Source organism: Scyliorhinus canicula, chromosome 9, assembly GCF_902713615.1.
Source record: "Scyliorhinus canicula chromosome 9, sScyCan1.1, whole genome shotgun sequence".
Taxonomy (NCBI): domain Eukaryota; kingdom Metazoa; phylum Chordata; class Chondrichthyes; order Carcharhiniformes; family Scyliorhinidae; genus Scyliorhinus; species Scyliorhinus canicula.
The window spans coordinates 48,054,053-48,077,926 of record NC_052154.1 but is presented as its reverse complement, the minus strand read 5'-3'; the positions used below and the strand labels follow the sequence as shown (position 1 = coordinate 48,077,926).

The window sequence follows — 23,874 nt, the reverse complement described above, 5'->3', positions numbered from 1 at the left end:
TGAATTTAGTTAACATTTGTATAAATATCCACAGTAAGAAGTATTATCAACTACAAACATAAAGGCTCTACACTGTTACAGTAATCTATGTATAACCCTTAATGCATTCCTCCTTTAACTGTTCTAATTCAGTAACAAAATCCAAGTAAAACCAGAAACCCCTTTTCAAAGGTGTGGCCCAGCACACGGCACTCTTACTGGAATAAGACTCGTGAGTGATACACCCTGTTCCCCTTCTCAAATAGAAGGTTTAAATTCCTTCCAGTAAGCAGTTATCTCTTTTAAGTTATCAAATAGTCTGGAAACAGCTTTTAAAATGAAGATAGAGAAGCACTTCTTTCACCTGTGCAGATCAAAACCAGTCCAAACTCAAAGCGAAAGTAAAACCCACAGAGCCACAAACCAGCTCCACCCACACAATGACATCACTGAAGCCATGTGATAAGACAAAAACATTTCTTAAAGGGACACTATCCAATCTCTGAGAAAATAAACATCCCCTGAGCACCCCATTGGACTTATTAATCACTATCCTATGTCTCCTAATTCTGATAATCCTTCCAAGTGGTCAGGTATTGGCTAAAAGGATGATGATGCTCTGTGATATTATTTTCACTTAACATTGCAAGTTAAGATAGTTAAGATAGTGTACCATCGGATCTATTTTAATCACAAAACATTGTTAGGAATGTAATCTCTGAATAAGGAGCACTACTCTTAGAGACTAAGAGGTCTTGCAGCACAGTAGATAACATCCCTGCCTCTGAGCCAGAAACTCTGGATTTGAATCCTACCCCAGGACCAGATGGCCAAGGAAAGTGCATTCATAATGCAGCCAGACAAGTTAAGTATCAACCTACAAAATCCTTTCAATGCACCAATGACAGGCGACAAGAGTGGGAGAGGCTCCTGGTCATCCAGAATTGATGTAGAACGTCGCACCTCAGGCCTCTGGTGACGGGCTAGTGCCCTGTCGCAGGAAAATATGGCCCAGTGCACCATTAGTTGTGGGCAGTGCAATAATAACACTTGGAGATTAACTAAATTGTGCAACCCGATCTATTTGACAATATGCAGTTTGAACCGCAAGGGTAGGCATGTTTCACTAACACATAATGAAAATACAGTACTGCGGATGCTGGAAACCTGAAATTAAAAGAGAAAATGTTCCCTGACCTACTGAGTGTTTCCAGCAGTTTCTGATTTTACTTCAGACATGTTTCACTGTTCAGCTCAGAAGACTAGTGAACTGAAAATGTCGACAATGCCAGCCTTCAACATTTAATCAAAGCAGAGCCAAGCATCTCAACGTTTGATTTGATTTGATTTATTGTCACATGTACCGAAGTACAGTGAAAAGTATTTTTCTGCGGCCGAGGGAATGTACACAGTACCTACATAGTAGACAAAAAAGAATAATCAACAGAGAACATTGACAAATGGTACATCGACAAACAGTGATTGGTTATAGTGCGGAACAAGAGGCAAAACAAAGCAAATACATGGTGAAGGGCAGCATAGGGCATTGTGAATAGTGTTCTTAGAGGGAACAGATCAGTCCGAGGGAGAGTCGTTGAGGAGTCTAGTACCTGTGGGGAAGAAGCTGTTCCTATGTCTGGCTGTGCAGGTTTTCAGACTTTTGAACCTTCTGCCTGATGGAAGGGTCTGGAAGAAGTGGGAGGGGTCTCTGATAATGCTGTCTGCCTTCCAGAGGCAGTGGAAGGTGTATACAGCATCAATGTGAGGGTGGAAAGCTTCAGTGATGCATTGGGCTGAGTTCACCACACTTTGTAGTTTCTTGCGCCCTTGGGCCGAGCAGTTGCCATACCAAGCTGTGGTGCAGTTGGATAGGGTGCTCTCTATGGCACATCTTACCATAGAAAGCATCTTATCTGGCTGCATCCTATCTGGTTGCATCACTTGGTCCAAGACCACAAGAAACGTCAGAGTCGTGAACACAGCCCAGTCCATCACACGAACCTGCCTCCCATCCACTGACTCCATCTACACCTCCCGCCACCTGGGGAAAGCAGGCAGCATAATTAAAGACCCCTCCCACCCGGCTTACTCACTCTTCCAACATCTTCCATTGGGCAGGAGATACAAAACTCTGAGAACACACACGCTGTTACCACAGTCCTAAATGAACCTCTTATAGACTGACCTCATTAACACTACACCCCTGTATGCTTCACCCGATGCCGGTGTTATGTAGTTACATTGTGTACCTTTTGTTGCCGTTTAAGTATTTACTTTTATTTCCTTTTTCTTTTCATGTACTTAATGATCTGTTGAGCTGCTCGCAGAAAAATACTTTTCACTGTACCTTGGTACACGTGACAATAAACAAAATCCACAGAATCCATCTGTAGAAGTTTGTGAGAGTCAATGCAGACATGCCGAATTTCTTTAGTTTCTGAAGGAAGTATAGAAGTTGTTGGGCTTTCTTGACTGTTGTATCAACGTGAGTGGGCCAGGACAGACTGTTGGCGATGGTGACGGTGACCCCCAGGAACTTAAAGCTATCGACCATCTCCACTTCGGAGCCATTGATGCAGACTGGAGTGTGTGTTGTGCTGCACTTCCTGAAGTCGATGATCAGTTCCTTGGTCTTTCCGACATTTAGAAAGAGGTTGTTTTTGGTACACCATGCAACCAAGTGATCTAACTCCATCTGTAGTCTGATTTATCGTTGTTTGAGATACGACCCACCACAGTCGTGTCATTCGCAAACTTACAGATTGAGTTGGAGTTAAATCTTGCTACACAATGGTGTGTGTACAGGGAGTACAGTAGAGGACTGAGCACACATTCTTGCAGGGCCCCGGTGTTAAGGACTATTGTGGAGGAGGTGCTGGGCCGGGATTCTCCCCTACCCGTTGGGGCGGGGGGTCCCGGCGGGATGGAGTGGCGAGAACCAGTCCGGCCTCGGGCCGCCCCAAAGGTGCGAATTTCTCTCTCTGCACCTTTAGGGGCCAAGCCCTCATCTTGAGGGGCCAGGCCCACGCTGGAGTGGTTTGCGGCCCACTGGCTGGCGTGGAAGGCCGGCCGGTGGAATTCCGCGCATGTGTGGGAGCGTCAGCGGCTGCTGACGTCATCCGTGGGGGGGGGGGGGTCGTCACTTCCGCGTCGGCCATCGCGGAGGCATGGCCGACGCGGAACAAAAAGAGTGCCCCCACGGCACAGGCCCGCCTGTGGATCGGTGGGCCCCGGGCCAGGCCACCGTGGGGGCTCTCCCCGGGGCCAGATCGCCCCCCCCCCGGGGCCAGATCCCCCCCCCCCCCCCCAGGCCACCGTGGGGGCTTCCCCCGGGGCCAGATCGCCCCCCCCCCCGGGGCCAGATCACCCCCCCCCCAGGCCACCGTGGGGGCTTCCCCTGGGGCCAGATCGCCCCCCCCCCCAGCACCTCTGAGCCCACCCCCGCCGCCGGTAAGGGAGGTAGTTTGATTCACGCCAACGGGACAGGCATTACAGCAGCGGGACTTCGACCCTTCGCGGGCCAGAAAATCGCCGGGGGGGGGGGGGGGTCCGCTGACTGGCGCGGCGCAATTCCCGCCCCCGCCGAATCTCCGGTGCCGGAGAATTCGGTGGCCGGCGGGGGCGGGATTCACGCTGCCCCCCGGCGATTCTCCGACCCGGCGGGGGGTCGGAGAATCCCGCCTCTGTTGCCTATCCTGACAGATTACAGTCTGTTGGTGTGGAAGTCAAGGTTCCGGCTGCACAGGGAGGGGTCAAGGCCAAGATTGCAGAACATAGAACAGTACAGCACAGAACAGGCCCTTCGGCCCTCGATGTTGTGCCGAGCCATGATCACCCGACTCAAACCCACGTATCCACCCTATACCCATAACCCAACAACCCCCCCCATTAACCTTACTTTTTTTTAGGACACTACGGGCAATTTAGCATAGCCAATCCACCTAACCCGCACATCTTTGGACTGTGGGAGGAAACCGGAGCACCCGGAGGAAACCCACGCACACACGGGGAGGACGTGCAGACTCCGCACAGACAGTGACCCAGCCGGGAATCGAACCTGGGACCCTGGAGCTGTGAAGCATTTATGCTAACCACCATGCTACTGCAGAGTTTGGTTGTAAGTCTTGTCGGGATAATGGTGTTGAAGGTAGAGCTGTAGTCTATGAACATCAGTCTCACATAGTGTCCTTGTTGTCAAGGTGTTCGAGTGTTGATTGTGGAGCCAGGGAGATAGCATCTGCTGTGGACCGGTTGTGGTGACAGGCAAACTGCAGTGGATCAAATCCGTTTGGGATGCTGCCGTTGTCTCATGACTAGCTGCTCAAAGCACTTCATGATAATAGATGTCAGGGCCACCGGTCGGTAGTTGTTGAGGCAGGCTACCTTCTTCTTTGGTACTGATATTATAGTAGACTTCTTGCAGGAGATGGGAAACTCGGAGAGGAGGAGTGACATGGTGAAGATGTTTGCAAACACACTCACCAGCTGGAGGATGAATACATCCTGTCACCTAATGTTTGTGTAAGTTCAGTTTGGGGTTTATATCTTGATTATGCTATGTAAAGCAAAGTGAAAGAACAGCGTTGATACCAAATGATGATGACGTTTTTGTTTTTTTTCCTGATTTACAGTTCTAACTGTCAAACAAATGTATTAAATGAGCGACAGTAATCCAGAGATCCAGGGTAATCCTCTTTGGACCCCGATTCAAATGCCACCATGGCAGAAGGTGGAATTTAAGCTCAATAAAACATCTGGAATTAAAAGTCTAAAGATGACCATTAAACCATTGTCGATTGTCGTAAAAGCCCATGACCACTACCATCTAGAGACAAGAGCAACAGACTTGGAAATATATCGTTGCTTCTTCACTGCTGCTGGGTCAAAATCCTGGAATTACCTCCCTAACAGCAATGTGGGTGTACTTACACCCCAGGGACTGCAGCGATTCAAGAAGGCAGCTCACCACCCTCTTCTGAAGGGCACCCAGAAATGGGCAATAAATACTGGCCTAGCCAGCGATGCCCACATCCTGTAAAATCTTTTTTAAATGTCTCACAGAAGCTTGAAGTCTACGATGTTCAGCCTATGCTAGTTATATTCTGAAGAAATTCTAAGCTAATTCCACTTCCCCAGCTTTTCTCTATACCCAATATCTTCTTCCTCTTCAAAACTTTTCTAACGTTCCCTTAAAGTGTCCAATGGTCTCTGTCTCAACTATCACTGAGCTCCACAATATTCCAGAAACAATACTGCCTGTAACCTGCCTCCTTACTCTTTTGGTGATCATTTTTAGATTAATGATTCCTTGTTACTGACTCCCCAACCAGAACTTCGGCAAAACAAGCAATGACTAATCATTTTTGCAGAAGAGGTGCCAAGTGCAGAACCTGACAGGAGAACATAAAGTTCAGTTTTGGGGACTAATTTGCAGAACTTTGATATTGAAAAGAATCTTGCTCTGTCCACCCATACAACCTCCAATCATTTTTTCATTTGGGCTCCCACACTCAAAACAACCTTCGTGAGACTTCACGTAAGAAAGTCTCATTAAACTCGGGCTTATGTATGATGATTACTAAGTATTCCATTCTGTGATATCCAGATTTCAAATTGAATATCCAATGTTGGGATTTAATTGGGATTTGAAAAACTTGCAAATTAGTTCACTTTTATATCGCTTTAATCGAAGAATAAAACAGAGAATGACAAAACAGTTTTAACTTTGACCTTTTGCTTGTAAATTTACAATGTGAGTGCAATTCAGATAAATAATTTTCCAACTAAACTCCATGAACCATGTTTTCAAATCACAGTTATAACCCTTGGCCTAATTGAAAATAAGTTCTGTAACTGGTAAACCTACTGAGATGCTTATTGTATTGTGCACATCTTATTCTGTGAGCAGAATGATTTGGAAGGCCGATAAACATCAATCTTGCTGTGCTTGTTAAGAGTTGTCAAAGTTCATTCAACGTTGTTCAACTTTGTACATATTTCAAAGTAAATAATTCACTTGATTTTGATTGAAGTAATATTACCAGTAGATGCTGGCAACAGGGAACCTCACCTGGTACCAATGTATCCCAGAAAATTGTGGATATGCAATGCATAATTGTTTTGTCCATTGATTTGGACAGAATATGGTAATCCGTCCATGATTTTCCAATATGGTGGTAGGCAAGAGTCTTTACTGCCAATACGTTACATTGACAATAGATCAGAATAAACCTTCCATTCTTGTAGAGTCACAAAATAAACTTTGTTGTGCTCGTTGAGTTAATAAGTAACTTTGTTACTGAATGAAGCGGGGTCGCTTCTAATGACCCAAGTCTGGAATTTCCTTCTGTTGCAACATGATTTTCAATCATTAATCCAACAGGCAAAGTGGAAAATAGAGCAGAGGTCTGTTATATAACGGGCAGCTTGGTTATGAACCCTTTATGAGCTGCATGTGTGGGTATCAGGGTGGGATAAAGGGAGAAGGCACCCATGTATACTTTTCTTGGAGGCAACATCATGTCAGTGCATCTCTGTCATATCAGTAATGTTGAGCACTGGCTCTGTGCAGCTGCTGATCAGTGACGTCAGTGAAGCTCTGAGAGACATTAGCCGGGATCCTCCGAGGAGCAGCAATCATCTTCAGATTGTCACTCCACTCAGAAATTTCTCTTACTCAACACTGCTCTTCTTCGGAATCTTCCACACCCAGCTTTTCCAAAAATCTGGAGTGCGGTGTCCATCGGAGAACTCAAAGTGGAATAGAGCTGGGAGAAGACAGGGTACTCCTCCTTTTAATGGCACGAGCTTCTATGCAGCTTTAAATGTCCAGCCTTTCAGTGTTAATGAACGGATGAGTGAATTGGTGAGTTCACCTGAACAGTGCCAGGTAGGTAACAATAGTTTGTACCAGAACATTTGCGTAACGGCAGCAAGTTGTGTCAAATGGTTGTTTTTATGACTTAAATTTGTTCAAGAGTTGTTTCTTTTATTCTGCTCTAGGATATGGGCATCACTGGCAAGGCCAACATTTGTTGCCCATTCCTAATTATCCTTCAGAAGGTGGTGATGAGCCGCCTTCTCAAACTGTTGCAGTCAATCTGGTGTAGATACAGGCGGCACAGTGGCGGAGTGGTTATCACTGCTGCCTCATGGCATGGTGAATCCGGGTTCGATCCCGATCCCGAGTCACTGTCCGTGTGGAGTTTGTGCACTCTCCCCATGTCTGCGTGGGTCTCATCCCCATAATTAAAAGATTTGCAGGGTAGGTGGATTGGCCACACTAAATTGCCCCTTAATTGGAAAAAAAGAATTGGGTACTCTGGTGCAGAAACACCCACAGTTCTGCTAGCTTGGAGTTCCAGTGAAGGAACAGCAATGTAGGTCCAAGTCAGGACAGTGTGTGACTGGGAGGGGAACTTGCACATGGCGGTGTTCCTATGCGCCTGCTGCCCTTGTCCTTCTAGGTGGAAGAGGTAAGAGGTTTGGAAGGCACTTTCGAAGGAACCTCATTGAGTTGCTGCAGTGCATCTTGTATATGATACACACTGCTCCCATTGTGTGATGGTGGTGAAAGGAGCAAATGTTTACGTTTGTATCTGGGGTGCCGATAAAACGAGCTGCTTTGTCCCGGTGTTTCCCAAGGGTCAGTGCTAGGACTACTGCATATATATTACTTGGATATTGCTATACTAAGTAAAATTATAAAATTTGCCCATGATTCAAAACTAAGAGGTGTGACTAGCAGTGAGAATGATATCAATCTACTGCATAAGGGCGTACATCAGTTAGTAGAATGGGCAAGCAAGTGGCAGATACAATTTAACACGGAGAAGTGTCTTTCAGAAGGAACAGAAAGCAGAAATGTAAACTTAATGGTACAGTTCGAATAAATGTTCAGAGACAGACGGACCTGGAGGTTCATGTCTTTAAAGATGGCAGAACATATTCAGAGCGTAGTTTGCAAAGTTTATGGTATCTTGGGCTTCATAAATCAAGATAGTGAGTACAATAATAGGTACATTATGCTGAACCCGTATAAAGCTTTAGTTAGGCCACAATAAGAATATTGCCTCCAGTTCCAGACATCACTCTTTAAAAAGGATGTGAGGGCCCTTGAGAAAATTAAAGAGATTTACTAGAATGGCCAGGGATGAGGGATTTTAGCGACAAGGTAAGGTTGGGGTTGCTGAAGTTGTTCTTCGTAGAGCAAAGGATACTGAGGGTAGCAAAGTGATGGAAGAGGTTGTCAACAATGTAGTGATCTCTATATATGTTAATACATGATTAGTTAATGTGCAGTCAGTACAGACAGATGATCACTAGATGGCAACACTAACAGGACCTATATAAGGAGTTTCCTGCTCTTTCTGTAGGTTAGTGTGTGTGTGTAGTGCAGCTAGAGTAAAGACGTGACAGATCAGAGTGTAGCGTATCATAATTGTTAGTTTAATCTAATCTTAGTTAATTATATTACTAGTCAAAGTATTAAAGTGAAAGAACTCTCAAGTATATTATTTTGTCACTCAATAAATAATTTGTCATCAATTGTTTATCATCAAGTTGAATACAAGTCGGCAAGACAAATGAGTAATATTTATATTACATTTCGGTAATATAACAAACAATATTATCAAATTACACTTACCGAGCAATAACCTGCTCACTGACACATAGTTTGTGTCCTGCCAGGGCCACACAACACCTGACCTAATTAGAGCCTCCGTCCAAATATGGACAAAGAACACAACTCAACGGGTAAGATAGAGTCACTGCCCTTGACGTTAGGCAGCATGTGACCAAGTGTGGCATCAAGGAGCACTATCAAAACTGGAGTCAATGGGAATTGGGGGGGGGGGGAATGCTCTTCGTGGGTTGGAGTCAAACATAGTACAAAGGAATATCATTGTGAGTGTTGGAGGTTAATTCATAGAATTCAAAGAATCCCTACAGTGCAGAAGGAGGCTATTCGGCCCATCGAGTTTGCACCGATCCACTCCGCCCTGTACCCTCAACCCCACAGCCTAACCTGCACATTCCTGGGCACGAAGGCGGCAATTTTATCATGGCCAATCCACCTAACCTGCATTTCTTTGGACTGTGGGAGGAAACTGGAGTACCCAGACGTAACGCACACAGACACAGGGAGATTGTATAAACTCCACACAGTCACCGACGGCCAGAATTGAATCTGGGTCCCTGACACTGTGAGGCAGCAGTGCTAACCACTGTGCCGCCCAGGCTCATAATCATCTCAGTCCCAAGGCATCGCTCCAGGAGTTCCTCAGGGTAATGTTCTCGGCCCAAGCATCTTCAGCTGCTTTATCAATCACAATATTCATTCCCTCCATCACAATATCTGAAGTCGGAATATTTGCTAATGATTGCACAATATTATGAACTATTCGCCACTTCTCAGATACTGACGCAGTCCATGTCCATATGCAGCAAGAGGTGGACAACATTCAGGCTTGTGCTGATAAGAGGCAATTAAAATTTGGACCTCATAAGTGCAGACAATGACCATCTCCAACAAGGAAGAATCCAACCATCTCCCATGATATGCAATAGCATTAACATCGCTGAATCCCCCAGAATCAATGTCCCGCGAGTTAGTATTGAAAAAGAAACTGAACTGGACTAGTCATATAAGTGCGGTGGAAACAAGAGAGCAGGTCAGAGGGTGTGAGAAACTTGCATCCTGACTCTGCCAAAGCCTTTCCACAAGCTACACGACTTCAGTCAGGAACATAATAGAATTCTCTTCATTTGCCAGGACCAGTGCAGCTCCATTAACACTTATGAAATTTGACACCATCCAAGTCATAGCGGTCCACTGCATTAACGCCCACCACCTAAAACATTCACTCCCTCCACTGCCATCACACAGTGGCAGCAGTGCATACCATATACAAGATGCACTGCAGCAACTCAGCAAGGCTCCATCAACAGCACCTTCCAAACCTGCGACCTCTACCAACTAAAGGATAAGGACAGCAGCTGCATCAGAAAATCACCACACACAAGTTCCTCTCCAAGCCATTTGGCATCTCGACTTGAAAATCTATTGCCATCCCGTCACGATCTCGAACTCTCTCCCTGAAAACACTATGGGTGTACTGAAACCAAATGGCCTGCAGTGATTCAAGAAAGTGGCTTTCCATGACCGTCTCAAGGGTAATTAGGGATGGGCAATAAATACTGTCCTAGCTAGTGACATCCACACCACACAAAAGAATGAATTTTCAACACTGATAGAGATGTATAAGATTATGACAGGTTTAGATAAGGTAGAGAAAGAAAGTTTGTTCCCATTTACTGATGATACAAGTGACACAGATTTAAAGTTTTGAGCAAGAAATATAATGAGGGAGGTTCTGAGGAAAAACTTTTCAATGCAACTAATAGCAAAATTCTGGAACTCGCTGCCTACAGGAACAGTGGAATGAAAGATAGTGAACGATTTGACATTAGATTTGATGTTCTCTTCATCAAAATAAGATTACCGGTCTATGGAGCTGGGAAATGGGACTGTTTGGATTGTGCTCGACAAAGTGCCGATTTGGACTCAATGGGCCAAATGGCCTCCTTCTGTGTTGCAATGATTATCATTTATGACTCAGTAAGATCGCTATTGACACACCAAAGAAACAACACAGAAAAATATCACAATCAGCATTTTTAAAAGTATTAATGTCTGAATCCGGGAACTTCCTCCGAGCAGTGGGTGTACCCACATTATAGTGGATCGAGAAGGCGGCTCACCACCACCTTCTCAAAGGCAACTATGGATGGGGAATAAATGCTGACCCAGCCAGTGACGCCCACACCCTCTGAAATGATTTTTAAAGAAGAAAATCATAGTAAAGGCTAATGCGTCCACAAAATAAATGTTTACTTCAAAAGACATGACACAATGATATAAATCACATTTTTTATGAAGACAAGGACCGGGATTCTCCAATCCTGCACCGGGTTGGAGAATCGATGGGGGGGGGGGACGCGAAAATCACGGCACACCGCTCCGACGCCGGGCCCGCGGGGTTGCCGCTACGTGGTCTGTTGAAGCCCCCCCCCCCCCCCCCCCGGCGGTTCTCCGCACATCAATGGGCCAAGTGCCCGCCGAGTTCAGCCGAGACCCGCCGGCATCGTTCGCATGTGGTTCTACCCGGCGGGACATCAGAGTTCTGGCTGTGGGGGCTGTCCTGGTGAGGGGGGCAGGGGGATTTGACTCCGGGAGGGGGCCTCCACGGTGGCCAGGCCCACGGTTGGGGCCTACCGATCAGCGGGCGGGCTAATTCTGGCCGGTGGGGCTACTGTCAGGGCTGGGGGGACTGGTGGGTGGGGTGGCAAAGAGGTGGGCTGTTGGGTCGGGGTGAGTGGGTAGGCTGTCCAGCAAAGCAGGCACCATCTTTTCCTGCACGACCGTGCGTGTGTAGAGGGAATAGGCGGACGCGCAGCCGCAGCTTGTCAGCCCTGCGCATGTGCAGCATAGGACCTTGTCGATTCTCCAACCGTTTTTCACACATTCTGCTGGTGTTTCATGTGGTGCCAGTGCTAGCGCACACCGGTAGCGAAATTGGTGAGGGTTTCACACCGATTTTCCCTTTGTGAAAGGCCACGGATCGTCCATGGGCGTCGGCACTTAGCCTCACGAACGGAAAATCCAGCCCATTATTTGAATCTTTAGTTGGATTTTGGTGCGTAAACTTGTATTTACTTGTCGTAACTCCTGCAAATGAGCTTGCTGCCTTAGAGAATTGCAAATGTGTACAGTTCCAGGGGAAAATGTGATGTTGCCATATTATGTTTAGAATAAGAGAGATATGAAGAGGAGCCTTATCTTTTCAGTGCTGATAAAGGCATCAAACATTTTCAGGCACTGCAACCAGGTTCTGCAAGTGATGCGGGAGGCGCTAATCCACTCCCCCCCTCTCTCCTTACATGCCAGCTTCTTTGTTGTGGCAGCCTTCAGGAAAGAAAGTTTCATTTCCAACCCTGACTTCTCACTCACACCTCCAGCAATGTATCAGAAAACAAGGATGCTCTGGCCATTGGCACTGGTTCTGCTGCTCCACAAATGTGCTGTCAATAGACCAACAATCAAACCTATCCCTAATCTTCAAGTCTGGCTTTAAGCAGCAGCACGTCTACTGGATTTTCCTACTCAGGCAGTGGGCTCCCTTTAAGCAGCATGATTAGCACTGGCACATTGCCATTCATGTTTAAATGATGTTTGATTACAAAAATGAATTGGGCCACCTGCCCATGTCAGTAAACAGCAGGGATTCCTCATGGGCAGAACAGTCTGCTGTACAATTAATTAATAAACTATGTGAATAAAATGCCATTCTCCTGGCACAGTATGGGTATCCACCCCCGTTACACCAGCTGGCTTGGTACGCTTCAGCTGCTTCATTCTGTGAGCTCTGGATGCACGGCCATATGTTCTCATACCTGGGGCAAAATTCTCCGACCCCCAGCAGGGTCAGAGAATCGCCTGGCGCCGCCGAAAATCCCGCCCCTGCCATGGCAGAGATTCTCCGCCACCCGGGAAGTGGCGGCGGCAGGAATCTCGCCACTCCGATCGGAGAGGCCCCTGCAGTGATTCTCCGGCCCGAATGGGCCGAAGTCCCGCCGCTGGGTGGCCTCTCCCGCCGCCGAGGTGCCGGCGAGCTGCCGCTGACGTCACTGCCAGCGCATGCGCCGACCGGCGAAAGCCTTTCGGCCAGCCCTGCTGCCGGGGACGCCGGTTTTTTGCGCCAGTCTTCTGGTGCCAACTGCTCCAGCGCGAGGCTGGCCCCCAAAGGTGGGGAGAATTCCCCACATTTGGGGAGGCCCGACCCCTGAGTGGTTGGCGCTACTCCCCTACGCCGGCACCCTCCTTCACGCCGGGTAGGGGAGAATCCCGCCCCTGATTCTCAAGTAATGTCTGCCTTTTCATGGCCGACTTCGCGATTTTCCGCGGGTGCGGAGAATCGCGCCCATAGTTTCCATTTTTGGACCAAAATGAAGTCCTCGCTGTGCACATAAAGTTCAGGTGTGGGCTGTGGTAGTTGCAATTTTGGGTAGGTGAGTGGTGTGGACATTAAGTGGGACCTGCACCAGGCAGATTGTGACATGTGCCAACATGCAATGCCGATTTGTCTCTCGAGGTTCCATTTACGACTTCAGTCCTCTTGGTAGTGCTGTCCCTTAACCTTGCACATCTGAAAATGCATTCAGCATCAGGAAAGATCACATGGATTAAGCTGTTGCTGCTGGTGCACAGCTCATTGTGTCTCCTTCGCCGCCCCCCCCCCTCCCCCCCCCCCCCCCCCCCGCCCCTTTTGTTGCACAATGATGAGGCTCAAAGGCCAGTTCTAAACTAGGTGGTAGTATAGTCCTGGAAACTTGTGTTCCGTGTGCTCAGACACCCTGAGCATGGTGGTGCTGTTGTAGTCTTTCCCAGACTGGTGTCCTCAGTGTGGACAACCTGAAGTGTTCCGTCAATTGGGGAGGCAGAGGCATAGTGGAATTGCCACTGGTCTAGTTAAACAGAGACCCAGAGTAATGTCCCGGGGACCCAGGTTCAAATCCTGCCACTGCAGATGGTGGAATTTGAATTCAGTACAAATCTGGAATTAAAAGTCGATTGATGACCATGAAACTATTGTTGATTGTCGTAAGAATCCATCTGGTTTAATAATGTCAATTAGGGAAGGAAATCTTCTGTCCTTACCTGGTCTGGCTTACATGTGATTCCAGACCCACAACAATGTGGTTGACTCTTAACTGCCCCCCTCAAGGGCAATTAGAGATGAACAATAAACGCTGGCACAGCCTGCGACACCCACGTCCCATGAACACATTTTTTGAAATGTAATCGGTGGGTTCAGGGCTCACTGTGTTGGCTTCTGGAGGAGTCTGAATGTCCACTGATGTAGGGGGCCTGTGTCGTAGGGCATGTGTGGCAAAGAGTTTCTTGATCTTGGTGAGTGTTCTAGTATCCGTTGGTACTGGTTCTGATACCTATAGGAGGTTGCGTATGTAGTGGCACCATCTGAAGCTACCAGCTAACTGTTCAGTTATGGGGCATGACAGTGTGCCATCGCCAAATTGTCATGGCCACTTGTGGTCTGAATCCTGACTGTTTGACCAGCTGTGAGAAGGCCGAATCTGTGAGCATCCTGATCATTATGCGTTTTGCTTCTCAATCAGCATTGCATGAGTGCATCATTCACATTGGTTTGGGCTGCCGCAGGGGGTTAGCAGTGGGAATCCTGGTTCTGGGACACCTGGAAAAGGGTCGTTGTGCTGATCAGGGCAGGCCCTGTCAAAGAACAAAGAAAAGTACAGCACAGGAACAGGCCTTTCGGCTCTCCAAGCCTGTGCCGACTGAGGGAACCATCAATTCAGCGAACACGTGTAGTTGGATCTGAACAGAGACTTTAATACACTTACAACAGAGCCAGCCTATTAATCGTTGAACTCCAGATGAACTGCAGGCTGGCTCTAAGGCACTGATGTTTATACATCGGTCCCAGGGGGAGGAGTCCTGGGCGGAGCCAAGGGAGGAGCCCAGTACAAACTCTCGGGTACTCCCAGAGCGACTCCCCCTGGTGGTCGGATAGTGCAACTGCACTTACAATGGTGGATAGTGAACATATATACATGGAGTTATATTGGCAACTATATACAGCATTGATCTTAAAACGGGTAGATAACGAACATATATATATATGGAGTGATATTGGCAACTATATATAGTATGAATCACATTCACCACACCGACCATGCTAAAGTCTTCTACACTTCCTGGGTCCGTATCCCTCTATTCCCATCGTATTCATGTATTTGTCAAGGTGCCCCTTAAATGTCACTATCGTCCCTGCTTCCACCACCTCCTCCAGCAGCAAGTTCCAGGCATCCACTACTCTGTGTAAAAACAATTGCCTCGTACATCTCCTCTGAACTCTGCCCCTCACACCTTAAACCTATGCCCCCTAGTAATTGACCCCTCTACCCTGTGAAAAAGCCTCTGACTATCCACTCTGTCTATGCCCCTCATAATTTTGTAGACCTCTATCAGGTCGCCCCTCAACCTCCGTCATTCCAGTGAGAACAAACCGAGTTTATTCAACCGCTCCTCATAGCTAATGCCCTCCATACCAGGCAACATCCTGGTAAATCTCTTCTGCACCCTCTCTAAAGCCTCCACATCCTTCTGGTAGTGTGGCGACCAGAATTGAACACTATACTCCAAGTGTGGCCTAACTAAGGTTCAATACAGCTGCAACATGACTTACCAATTCTTATATTCAATGCCCCGGCCAATGAAGGCTAGCATGCCGTATGCCTTCTTGACTACCTTCTCCACCTGTGGTGCCCCTTTCAGTGACCTGTGGATCTGTACACCTAGATCTCTCTCACTGTCAATCCTCTTGAGGGTCCTACCATTAACTGTATATTTCCTACCTGCATTAGACCTTCCAAAATGCATTACCTCACATTTGTCAGGATTAAACTCCATCTGCCATTTCTCCACCCAAGTCTCCAAACGATCTAAATCCTGCTGTATCCTCTGACAGTCCTTATCGCTATCCGCAATTCCACCAACCTTTGTGTCGTCTGCAAACTTACTAATCAGACCAGTTACATTTTCCTCCAAATCATTTATATATACTACGAACAGCAAAGGTCCCAGCACTGATCCCTGCGGAACACCACTAGTCACAGCCCTCCAATCAGAAAAGCACCCTTCCATTGCTACTCTCTGCCTTCTATGATCTAGCCAGTTCTGTATCCATCTTGCCAGCTCACCCCTGATCCTGTGTGACTTCACCTTTTGTACCAGTCTGCCATGAGGGACCTTGTCAAAGGCCTTACTGAAGTCCACATAGACAACATCCACTGCCCTACCTGCATCAATCATCTTTGTGACTTCTTCGAAAAACTCTATCAAGTTAGTGAGACACAACCTCCCATTCAGAAAACCGTGCTGCCTCTCGCTAATACGTCAATTTGCTTCCAAATGGGAGTAGATCCTGTCTCGAAGAATTCACTCCAGTAATTTCCCTACCACTGACGTAAGGCTCACTGGCCTGTAGTTCCCTGGATTATCCTTGCTACCCTTCTTAAACAAAGGAACAACATTGGCTATTCTCCAGTCCTCTGGGACATCACCTGAAGACAGTGAGGATCCAAAGATTTCTATCAAGGCCTCAGCAATTTCCTCTCCAGCCTCCTTCAGTATTCTGGAGAAGATCCTATCAGGCCCTGGAGACTTATCTACCATAATGTTTTTCAAGACGCCCAACACAGACTTTTTGGATCTCAATGTGATCCAGGCTATCTACACAAACCTTCTCCAGACTCAACATCCACCAATTCCTTCTCTTTGGTGAATACTGATGCAAAGTATTCATTTAGTACCTCGCCCATTTCCTCTGGCTCCACACATAGATTCCCTTGCCTGTCCTTCACTAGGCCAACCCTTTCCCTGGCTACCCTCTTGCTTTTTATGTACGTGTAAAAAGCCTTGCGATTTTCCTTAACCCTATTTGCCAATGACTTTTCATGACTCCTTTTAGCCCTCCTGACTCCTTGCTTAGGTTCCTTCCTACTTGCCTTATATTCCACACAGACTTTGTCTGTTCCCAGCCTTCTAGCACTGACAATGCCTCCTTTTTCTTTTTGATGAGGCCCACAATATCTCTCGTTATCCAAGGTTGCTGAAATTTGCTGTATTTATCCTTGTTCCGCACAGGAACATGCCGGTCCGGAATTCCTTTCAACTGACATTTGAAAGCCTCCCACATGTCAGATGTTGATTTATCCTCAAACATCCACCCCCAATCTAGGTTCTTCAGTTCCCACCTAATATTGTTATAATCAGCCTTCCCCCAATTTAGCACATTCACCCTAGGACCACTCTTATCCTTGTTCACCAGCACTTCAAAACTTACTGAATTGTGGTCACTGTTCCCGAAATGCTCCCCTACTGAAACTTCAACCACCTGGCCAGGCTCATTCCACAATACCAGGTCCAATACAGCCCCTTCCCTAGTTGGACTGTCTACATATTGTTTTAAGAAGCCCTCCTGGATGCTCCTGAGAAACTCTGCCCTGTCCAAGCCCCTAGCACTAAGTGAGTCCCAGTCAATATTAGGGAAGTTGAAATCTCCCATCATAACAACCCTGTTTGCTTTTATTCCCTTCCAAAATCGGTCTACCTATCTGCTCCTCCATCTCCCACTGGCTGTTGGGAGGCCTGTAGTAAACCCCCAACATTATGACTGCACCCTTCTTATTCCAGATCTCTACCCATATAGCCACGCTGCCCTCTGCCATATAGCCTCGCTGCCCTCTGAGGTGTCCTCCTGTAGTACAGCTGTGATATTCTCCCTAACCAGTAGTGCAACTCTGCCACTCCTTTTACATCCCCCTCTATCCTGCCTGAAACATCTAAATACAGGAACATTTAGCTGCCAATCCTGTCCTTCCCTCAACCAGGTCTCTGTAATGGCAACAACATCATAGTTCCAAGTACTAATCCAAGCTCCAAGTTCATCTGCCTTACCCGTTATACTTCTTGCATTAAAACATATGCACTTCAGGCCACCAGACCCACTGTGTTCAACAACATCTCCCTGTCTGCTCTTCCTCAGAGACATACTGGCCTATTCCGTAGTTCTCCCTCAATGTTTTCACTTTCTGACCTATTGCTCCGGTACCCACCCCCCTGCCATACTACTTTAAACTCTCCCGTGTGACACTAGCAAACCTTGCGGCCAGGATATTTATGCCTCTCCAGTTCAGATACAACCCGTCCTTCTTATACAGGTCACACCTGCCTCGGAAGAGTTACCAGTGGTCCAGATAATGGAAACCCTCCCTCCTCACCAGCTGTTTAGCCACGTGTTTAGCTGCTCTGTCTTCCTATTTCTAGCCTCACTGGCCGGTGGCACAGGGAGTAATCCTCAGATTATGACCCTAGAGGTCCTGTCTTTTAACTTTCTGCCAAGCTCCCTGAAATCCTGCTGCAGGACCTCATGCCCCTTCCTGCCTATGTTGTTAGTACCAATATGTACAACAACCTCTGCCTGTTTGCCCTCCCCCTTCAGGATGCCCGCTACCCATTCGGAGACATCCTGGACCCTGGCACCAGGGAGGCAACACACCATCCTGGAGTCTCTTTCATGTCCAAAGAAGTGCCTATCTGTGCCCCCGTCTATAGAGTCCCCTATGACTATTGCTCTTCTGTGGTTTGACCCTCCCTGCTGAACATCAGAGCCAGCCGTGGTGCCACTGCTCTGGCTGCTGCTGATTTCCCCTGATAGGCTATTTCCCCCAACAGTATCCAAAGCGGCCTACCTGTTCGAGAGGGGGACAACCACAGGGAATTCATGCACTGACTGTCTGCCCCTTCGGATGGTCACCCATCTCTCTGCCTGCACCTTGGGTATGACCAAGTCTCTATAACTCCTATCTATGACGCTTTCTGCCACCTGCATGCTCCTAAGTTCATCCAATTGCTGCTTCAACTGAACCACGCGGTCTGTGAGGAGCTGCCATTGGTTACACTTACTGCAGATGTAGTCGATCGGAACGGTGGAAGCATCACAGATCTTCCACATCTTACAGTTGCAGCACTGCACCCCGCTGAGTGACATTTAAGCACTAGTTACTTAATTTAAAATAAACACTTGAATTATTGTTAGATTGAGTTACAATTAACTATATGGCCCTGACGCTAGATGATTTTGACTGTAAAATTAAATGCTAAATACCGATCACTGCCCTCAGGTTTAGTTACTCCACTATCTAGTTAATCAATTAGATTTGTTTTGCAATTTTTTCTTCTTCAAATTTAACAGATTCCCAACCACCCAATCAGGTCATAGCTTTACTGTGATGTCACTTCAGTTTCCCACCCACACAATTTGAAAAGGCAATAAAAATTAAAATAACTTACTTTCCCAGGATGCTCTCTGGTTCTCTCCCTGCAGATTAACAGTTACAGATCAGAAGAAAGAGGACAAAACAGTAGGCAAAAATCACCTTCTCCCACTCTGCACTGAATTACCTCACTGCACCAAATTACCAAGTTCCAATTCCAAATCTGGATGTGTCTCACTCACTCAGGATGTGTCTCCTTCACCTGCGCAAAGCTTACTGAGTGTGCTTTCTGTCTGCCTTTTATACAGACCTCAGCTAACCAGTATGACTCAGACTAATTAAGCTTCAAACAGAAGAATACAATATACACCCTTGTGCCACAAAACAGGGCTCAGATGACTGACAGTTATCTTCCTCTCAGCAATTCGGGTGGGGGCAGCTTCAGCCAATCAGACACTAAGCTACACATTGCGCTTTTAACTGAAGAACAGCAAAATTAGACTTACCACTTACCTTTCCTGATTACCTCATTGCACCAAATGACCAAGTTCCAATTCTCACTCTGGATGTGTCTCACTCACTCAGGATGTGTCTCCTTCACCTGCTCAAAGCTTACTGAGTGCGCTTTCTGCCTGTCTTTTATAAAGACCTGTCATAGTGGATTTCACAGGCTGAGCTGTGCAGCATAGGAGTCTGCGCAGTCCCGAGCACATTTTTCTAGAAGGTGCTTAGCTGAGTAAACCGCCTTATCCACCAAACATTTGACTGGATATAGGGGGCTGCAGTGATGTGCTCAAAGTTCCACGTGTGTGCAAAGTTTTGACATTCAGTGGAGGTGAATTGGCAAACATTGTCTGTCATTAGTCTCTTTGGGATGCCATGGTGAAGTGTCTTTTAAGCTTGATGATTACCGTGGTACCTATCCTTTTTGGCAGGTAATCAAGTTCAAACCATCCAGAATATGCATGAACTGAGATTAGGTGGTATTTAACATTCCATTCAAAGATATCTGCTACTGTAAATGACCGGGGGGGGGGCTCATTTAAATGCAAAAGGTTGTTGTGGCTTGAATGCATTGCATTGTGAACATCTGGAGACTTCCCATTCCATGTCAGTGTACATGGAGGGCCAACATAGTGATTCCTTAGTCTTATATCTGGTTGCTTCCAACCCAGGGTGCCCCGAGTGAAGTTGTTGGATGTGGTATCTCTTTTTTAACAAAAAAAAAACACGTTTCCAGTTATTAATCGCTGGCTTTTAAAGCAGACCAAGCAGGCCAGCAGCACGGTTCGATTCCCGTACCAGCCTCCCCGGACAGGCGCCGGAATGTGGCGACTAGGGGCTTTTCACAGTAACTTCATTGAAGCCTACTCGTGACAATAAGCAATTTTCATTTTCACTTGTATCGAAGTAGGTTACAGCAAATTAACCACCCCGGGAAATATTCTTCCCATCAATCAACTATACAGTTTGTACAGATTTTTCTCCTTTTTCATCCCCCCATCACCCACCCCCCCCCCCCCTGCGACGAACAGCTCCTCAAACACGGTCACAAACATCCCCCACCCTTTCTCAAACTCCCCGCTGAGCCCCTTAATTCATACTTTATCTTCTCTAACCGCAGGAAGTCGTCCAGGTCACCCAACCATGCTGCTACCCCCGGTGGTGATGCCGACCGCCACTCCAGCAAAATTCATTGCCGTGCAATGAGAGGGGCGAAGGCCAAGACATCGGCCTTCCACCTCTCCATGAGCTCCGGCGTCTCTGAAACCCCAAATATCGCCCTAAAGGGTCCGGGTCCACTCCCTCCTCCACTATCCTGGCTAAGACCGCGAACACTCCCGCCCAGAATCTTCCCAATTTTTCACAACCCCAAAACACGTGCGCATGATTGACTGGCTCCCGCTCACACCTCTCACACTCATCTGCTACCCCGAGAGAACCCACTCATTCTCACCCGAGTCATATGCACCCTCAGTACCGACATCCCTTCCACCCTAAAATGCCTCCTCAGCTGATTCCATATCTTCACCGTGGACTGCACCACTGGGCTCCCTGAATACCAACTTGGAGCCATTAGCAATGCTGTCATTAGCATAGCCCTCAAACTAGACCCCTGACAAGATTCCTCCTCCATCCTAACCCACTCTACCCCCTTTCCTTCCCACCATCATCGCATCTTGTCCACATTCGCCACCCAATAATAATGAAGCGAGTTTGGCAACGCCAACCCCCCCCCACTGCCCCTGTAGCAGGGTCCTCCCCACCCTCGGCACCTTCCCTGCCCATACAAAGTAGGAGATGATTGTGTCCACTTTCCGAAAAAAGGCCTTTGGTATAAAGATCGGGAGAGCCTGAAAGATAAACAAGAACCTCGGCTGACTATTCATTTTCACCACTTGGACCTTCCCCGCCAACGTTAAGTGCAGTGTATCCCACCTCTTAAGATCCTCCCTGGCCTGGATGTGGTATCTCTGAAGAGAAGTAGGAATATCAACTTGCTGGCCATGCAGTATCACTTCTATATGGTTAGTTAATCTCTGATGGTGCAGAATGTGCAGAGCTCTTGGGGGAAACTCCATTGAGGATACTGACCAGCACTCGTGATGAGGTTGTACAATTGTCTGATGTCCGTCTTTCAGGCATCTTTGAGTTCTTGGAATCTACAAGCGGAGAGCATCTCTATCGTCATGATGTCTATGTCTTCCTCACAATCTGCCTGGTCTGTAGTGGGTAAGAAGGCTCTGGAGATGGATCAGCCAAGTACAGCTCCTTACCACATTTGTAGACAACATTAAAATTGTACTGTTGCAGCTTTAGCATTATCCGTTGCAGGTGCAGTGTGAAGATGCTTTTTTCAGATGATTATGAGTGGCTCATAATCAATTAACAGCTCTACGATGACCATATATGAAGTCATGAAATTCCTGACAGGAAAAGGCTAAAATAGTTCCGTTTCAATTTATGCATAAGAAGTCTCATTGTCAGTGGAAGCGCTTGAAGCAAAAGTCTGCCAATTTGGATGCAGATTGCACCATCTCAGTGCTGGGAGGTGTCTGCTGATGTAAATGTGGGTGCTTCAATGTCAAAGTATTGTAGCATTGGTGGGGTTGTGACTGTCTGTTTAAGTCTGTTAAAGACCATTGAGTGATGCACCATTCATCGTCTTGGTGGAGAAGGTGACGAAGAGGTCCAGTGACCTCACTATAACATGGATGAACTTTGAAGATAATTTGCCATACCAAGGAAGCACTGTATCATGCACTTGCCCACAGGGATGGGTATCTGACATATAGCCATTGTTTCGTCTGAATCTGGCTTTACACCATCAGCTCTGAGTAAATGACCCATATAGGGAACCTGATTGAACCTGTATCCACATTTTGCTGAGATAAGGCTCAGCTGTATGGTCCTGATTCTGTCAAAGATAAGACAAAGACGTGTATCATATTCTTGCATAGTACCAACTCCAAACCAGGATCATCAATGATTTTACAGGGTTGACCTGCAAAGAATTGCTCCATGCACTACTGGAAGACCTCGCTGCCAGTGGAGATTCCATAAGGCATACAAAGAAAACAAGGTCTGCCTACCAGGTTCTGGAATGTAGTTATTTTTGAAGATTCTTCATCCAACAGGATCTGGCAGAACCCACATTTTGCATCGAGGATACTGAACACCTTAGCATTTGGCATGTCTGCTAAAATCTGTTTCACTATCTTCATAGGATGATGAGGTCTGAGCAGCACTTGTTCAAGTGCATTGGATCAATGCATATCCTGATTGTGCCATCTTTCTTTACTGTGGCCACCATTGCTGAAACCCATTCTGTGACCTAATTTATAGACGTATTGACACCTGGTGTAGCCATCCAATGCAGCTCATTGACTACTTTCTATTTCATGCCAATGGTACTTTCCTCAGAGCACAAACTGTTGGTGGTACCAAATCATCTAGTCTCACATGATATACAACTGGCAGCTTACCAATGACATAACAGTTAAAGAGGTCTTTGTATGCAATCATTTCTGGGTCTGATGTTGTAGAGGATGCAGTTCTGGATCACGTTGAATGAGCCCCAATGAAATGTCCCAAAGACCGAATAGTGGCCTTACATCCTGGTCAATTATATGACACCTGAAACTGCCCTGTGTGCAGTGGACTGTGACTACACCTTTGGTGTGGCTGGATTACCCGCCATAGGCCACGAGGTCCACTTGCATACTGGGGTCTGGTGCTGCATATGGGTCGGTTTTCCATAACATTCAACAGGACAATGCATTATGCTTTGCTCCAGTGTCAATCTTGACCTTCAGCTTTGCGTTGCTGCAACTCATCTTGAGAATGGTGAAGATATCATCCTTTTCTGTGATAGCGTCAATACTCTCACAATATTGTTGTTGGAGACTCTGTAGTTTTGCTGCTTTGGATGAGCATTCACCTTGCTGAAACTCCTACCCAGAGAGGACTGACTGGATGCCGTGTTGCTGATAGTAGAGGAAGGCTGCTGTGGTTAGTGAAATGAGTCCACTTTCCATATTTGTTGCATCATTTACTGAATGCAAAACAAGCTGTTTTGTTCTGAGGGTGATGGCCACTGCCATTGGAGCAGGTTGCACCTTGTACTGTAAATACTTCTGTTTCCCACCTAAAATCTATTTTCCTAATTGTCTGTTTAACATGGAGCTACTAATGGCTGTTTGTAATGTTAAATCTTTCTCTCGCAGCAGCTGTTTGCAGACTAGATTTCTGTGGACAACATAGACAATTCATTCTCTATACTGGCTCAACAGTGAAGGACCAAATGTACATTTCTTTACTAAGATTTTCAAAGTGGCACAGTGGTTAGTGCTGCTGCCTCATAACGCTAACGACCTGGGTTCAATTCCAGCCTTGGATGACAGTCTGTGTGGAATTTGCATGTTCTCCCTGTGTCTGCAAGGGTTTCCTCCGGGTGCTCCAGTTTCCGCCATGCTAAAATTGCCCCTTAGTGTCCAAGGTTGTGCAGGTTAGTTG

At 46.8% G+C, this 23,874-nt stretch overlaps 1 protein-coding gene across 1 annotated transcript in view; it reads left to right on the top strand.

Moving 5' to 3' along the window:
- Nucleotides 1-6,409: 6,409 nt before the first annotated feature.
- The window catches only part of LOC119970881 (multidrug resistance-associated protein 9-like), a 235,416-nt gene continuing 217,951 nt past the window's right edge, over nt 6,410-23,874 (top strand). Inside the window, exon 1 of the mRNA XM_038805989.1 lies at nt 6,410-6,868. Coding sequence (XP_038661917.1) covers nt 6,527-6,868 — 342 coding nt within the window. The 5' untranslated portion in view covers nt 6,410-6,526. The remainder of the gene's footprint in view (nt 6,869-23,874) is intronic.